Below are 5,180 nucleotides of genomic sequence, written 5' to 3' on the forward strand. Positions count from 1 at the left end.
GGAATTCAGTGGATTTAAAACCTTTTAACTGGACTATTTAGAGAGAAATAAATAAAACTGTTATCGCTGATTTGTGGTTTCCTGCGTCCAGGAACTTTGCTCTTGTCTGAAGGAGAACGGACAGCACTCTTTTCTCTGTGCGTAAAAAAACATTAATTGAATCATTAAGACAAATCTCCTCCGTCTCTGCTCGCTGATACTTTGCTGTCTTCTCCTACCGAAACGGGTTTGATGGAAACATGACCAAAGCTGCAACCGGACCGGTTCTCCTGCTGCTGCTGCTGCAGGTTTCAGCGGTGTGTCTGTCTGCGGACCCCGGACAACCAGGCCGGTATTTCGGGCAGATTGCCGAGAACTCCCCGGCCGGGACGGCGGTGGACAGGGTGGCGCTGCCGGTCGGAGCCGGCGGCTGTCCCGGTGCGGACCTGGACACCGGGCTGCAGGGGGATTACGCGTCGGATTTTCGGCTGGTTCACCACCGGGGACACCGGCAGCACCGGGGGCATCTGGGTTTGAGCTCCACCAAACCTTTGGACCGGGAGTTTATAGCGATGTACGAGCTGACGGTGGACCTGCCGGGCTGCCTGAGGAGACCGGCGGCCGTCCAGGTCGAGGTGGCGGATAGGAACGACAACATCCCCCGCTTCACCAGCGGGAACAAGACGATCGAAGTGGATGAGCTGACCCCGCTCGGTGCCGAGCTGGCCCGCTTTGACGCGCGGGACGGCGACGCGGAGATGAACGGACGCGTCACCTTTTACGCGTCGCCGGAGTCTCACCTGCTCCACGTGGTTCCCCAAACCGGACAGGTGAGGCTGGTCGGGTCCCTCATGGGTGTCAGGAAAGTGACGGTGCGCATCTACGCCAAGGATAACGGCGATGTGGCGCTGATAAGTGAGCCGGTGACCCTGCGCGTCCACGTCCGCACCGCCGCCGGGTCCAGAGCGCGGAGGCCCCGGGCTCTCTCCGAAGAGCTGGCCTACACCGTGACCGTCCCGGACCACGTCAGAGTCGGGGACCTGGTCTTCACCGTGCCGGACCAGAGGTTTGACCAGCGGTGGTTCGAGGTGATTTCCGAGGCCGACTCGCCGGTGCAGATCGAGCGGGACTCGGGGCGGCTCTACCTGGCGCACAGCCTCCGCGTGCCCGCCGAGGTGGTGGTGAAGATCCAGAACCTCCGAGGTAAGACCCGGAGCGGTTCTTCTGTGCGTAAAAATACAGATGAGATACAGATGAGGTTTGGCTGCAGAGTCGTGATGTTTCAGAGCAGCGGGTTCTGGCTTGGATCAGCTGGATGGGCTGATGATGGAAGTGGTTCATTCAAAATAGGAGATTCTGGTGCCGCTGCATCACTGGGTCGCAATGAAGGTGTTGATGTGTTGGATCTATTCTGCTTTTGTGCTGGAAAACTAAAACTAGCGCTGTTTTACTGTTTCATGTTAGTGTGTTTGGTCCGGATCCTGCTGCTGATCCGCTCATTTACAGCAAAATGAAGTGTGTGTGTGTGTGTGTGTGTGTGTGTGTGTGTGTGTGTGTGTGTGTGTGTGTGTTCGCGCGTATACCGAGGCTGTACTCCGCTGTTTGGCTTTGACTGGAGTGCGTCTCGCTCCCGTTCCCGTTCCCTACCGTGGTCGATTAGTTTATTTCTGAAAGAGGAAATGAAGGCTTTCATTCCTAAACACCGTAAGCCCAATTTTGGGCAAAATGCCTCCTGAAATTCACCAGTCAATATCTCAAAGCACAGATGATTCTGTACCCAAACACAGCGCTATTTTATAAGCAAATGTCTCCAAATGACACATCTTCAATTCATAATCTCATTTACTTTCATGCTTTGTCATTCTGTGATTAGAGGTGTCAGTTTTTTAAATGTCGGATGGTTCATTTTGGAATTAAACTCTTCAGATGCAGCCTGTTCCTCTTTATTTTGCTTTCTGCTTTATAAGGAACCCGCTTGTGCAAAATATTCCCGCAAAGAAACAGACAGTTTACCATGCAGCTCTGTGCGCGTGGTTTGATATCACAGCATGAGGATTTATAACCAGGATAAATTAGTGAGAGTGTTGGATGTTTTTTTGGCAGGTGAACTGGAGCGAGACCCGAGGTTCCACCTATAATATAAAGGAAAAATCACTGTAATATTCGTTTAATATTTCTGCAGGGACTTGGTGAGTCCGTGGTGCTCCAGACTGAGTTGAAAGGAAGCGTATTGTTCTCTCCAGTGGTTCCCCTATAATATCGCTATAATATTTCTATAATATTCCTGTAGGGACTTACAGTGCTGCACAGTCTGTGCTACTCAATAATGAGTTTATAGTGACTTATAGTGGTATTTATCCCCTATGGTATTCCTATAGCCTAGTCTGTCTGTGGTGCTTTAATGGTATTTTTTATTTCCTATTGTATATTCCTCTAATATTCCTGTAGTATTGCTCATACTTTTGCTGTGATATTTGAACAGTCTCCTTCTATAGTTTATTATAGAATTACTGTAGCTCTTTTCCTTAAGGACGCTGGCAGACTTGGAACAAGAGTGGTATTCACTGAGAAGTGTGTGTGTGTGTGTGTGTGTGTGTGTGTGTGTGTGTGTGTGTGTGTGTGTGTGTGTCTAACCGCTGAGCGCTGGCTCGTTTCCAGCAGTGTGAATCGACCTAACCGTCACCGGCTACTTTTCACTCTTCATTCATCCCTCACACCCCGGTTACACATCACCAAGTGTGTGTGTGTTTGTGTGTGTGTGTGTGAGTGTGTGTGTGTGTGTGTGTGTGTGTGTGTGTGTGTGTGTGAGAGAGTGAAGGTGTTATTTGTCGCCAGCAGGTCGTTAATTGGGCAAACAGGATTGACACCGGGGAGCATTTAGTGTGTGAGGTGAGGAAGGTAAACACACCGCAGCACACTTTACAACAGAGTTTACCCACTTCTATAGGGCTGGCATCAATATATATGACTGAGATTCATATAGTAAATAATATCACATTGATGTAAATGACATGATGACGGGTTTTTCATAGCAGTAGTAGCTGTAGTTTTGCATTCTGGTTTATTTTCTGCTGCTGTGGATGGAGAAATTGGTCTCTGCCTCTTCTTCGATGGATTTCTGCCATATATTTACGATACCATACAATATCATATACTTTATTGTCCCTGTGGGGAAATTTGCCTCGGACTCTCCACACAACAAAAACATACAACACAGCATATCGCACAAATCCCAAACAAAATTCTAGGCCTATTGTTGAATATCGGAGCAAAATGGCGGCTTATAGTCTTTAATAAATGAGTCAAATAATTAAGAATCTACGGTTTATTACAAAATCAACACTTCATCCTCCATAAATGATGCAGGCAACTCTTGGGCCAATCAGAAAAGAGATGCACAAACCTTCCAAATTTCCCAAAAATCATAGCAGTGATGGAGATATGGAGAGATATCAAGTTTTGAGTTTAAAAAAAAAATCACATATCAAAAGATATCATGTTTGACAGACAGATGGATGGACACAGATAGATCCATAGCATTCAATAGCAGTATATAGGCTACTTATTGATAATAATGATTAATATGGTGCATATTAACAAAGAGTTGCTGTGTGTTTATCATATCAAGCTGTAGCTCCACAGTAAGACTCAGGCTGGATGAAACGTGGTCCAGATGCTGCTGTGATCGACACCCAGAGTAAATGTTTATCCAAGAGCCTAAACCTCCACATCTGGTTCGCCGTGGTCCGCCGTTCAGGTCCCGATCCGGCCAATCAGCCGTCCCCGCTGCACCTCCGCTGTTTATTTGGAGAAATTAGCGCTGTTTGTTCACCTGCAGCCCGAAGAAGCCCGGACTTCAGAGGAGGAGGTTTGTTTGTGTAAGAGACTCCGGAGCTCAGGTCGGATCTGGTTTTGCGGGCGGTGTGAGGCGGAAGCAGGAGGTTTCTGATGCTTAATTGGACGGACATGCTGTGAGAGAGCTGTAAACTCCCCGCCGCCTGCCTTTCCTCAGCGAGGCCGTCCTGGGAGCCATTTTGTTCATATTGACACGTTTAATTTCTGCCTGTGCTTTGGTTTATGTCCTTAGAAAATGCTTTTATTTTGAAAAGCACGGTTATAGGGACTTACAGTAATTACAGTAATATGGTTGCAGGTTGGACAGTTTAGGAAGACACCAACACAGTTTTTCTTACTCTTATCTTTCTTACTCTTAGCATCTACTAACATGGATGTTGCGTAAAATGCGTCACTTCACTTCACTCACTCTTCACTCACTCTTCACTCACTCTTCACTACTGTCTCACTCCACTGCTCTGTCAGCACGCCGCCGCTCAGAATCAGCTGTTCAGTCTCATGTTGCGTTGATGGTTTCATTGGATCTTGGAAAGACAGTCTGCAACACTAAGAGGAATTAAAAGAGAATGTTTTACCACAAAAAAGTCGTCACTTAGAGCAGTGATTCTCAACCTTTTTTCATATCCAGGACCCTAATTCAGTCCACATTAGAGCCACAGACCCCCATTTGATGAGATTTTGTCTCTCTGACCCAAATCTGAGAATAGTTTTATTGTCAGATATGATTTTGTCCAGAACTCCATGACTGTCTGTATTGCAGGTAGAGAGATAACAGAGAAACTATGATCAGAACTCATTCTTCTACATTCTCTAATTGTGTTAACTTCTTGTAAATGAGATAATGGTGAAGTTTAACAATTCACCAATTTGCTGGGGACCCCCTGGAACCCCCTCAAGGACCCCTAGTGGTCCCCGGACCCCACTTTGAGAGCCACTGACTTAGAGCTTCAAATGAACCTTCCTTTCCTGCCTGGGCGACACTACAGCCGCTGAGCGAGGTAACTGGCCTGAGTCTTTCTTTCATACATGGAAGCGTGTTGGAAGCCCTGCTGTGGCGTGTAGCGTGTAGCGTGTAGCGTGTGGCTGTTGGGAAAGCATGTGGAGGATGTATAATTGTAAGTCACAGTAGTAGCTGTGATGTGAGCAGAGCTGCAGTCTGCTGGGTGACAGTAACTCTGCTGCTGATGGAGAAGCGGCTCAGTGGATTCTGTCTGTCACTCTGAAGACTGAGCAGAGTCCACCAGCATCCTCCATCATGGACTGACACTGATCCTGTTCAACCAGAACCATCCTCCCCCTCTCTCTCTCTCTCTCTCTCCCTCTCTCTCTCTCTCTCTCTCTCTCTC

At 47.7% G+C, this 5,180-nt stretch overlaps 1 protein-coding gene across 1 annotated transcript in view; it reads left to right on the plus strand.

The window, feature by feature from the left end:
- The first annotated feature begins 239 nt into the window (after positions 1 to 239).
- Positions 240 to 5,180, plus strand: part of LOC139923228 (neural-cadherin) — a 153,962-nt gene continuing 149,021 nt past the window's right edge. Inside the window, exon 1 of the mRNA XM_078287062.1 lies at positions 240 to 1,182. Coding sequence (XP_078143188.1) covers positions 240 to 1,182 — 943 coding nt within the window. The remainder of the gene's footprint in view (positions 1,183 to 5,180) is intronic.

Source organism: Centroberyx gerrardi, chromosome 12 (assembly GCF_048128805.1).
Source record: "Centroberyx gerrardi isolate f3 chromosome 12, fCenGer3.hap1.cur.20231027, whole genome shotgun sequence".
Lineage (NCBI taxonomy): Eukaryota > Metazoa > Chordata > Actinopteri > Beryciformes > Berycidae > Centroberyx > Centroberyx gerrardi.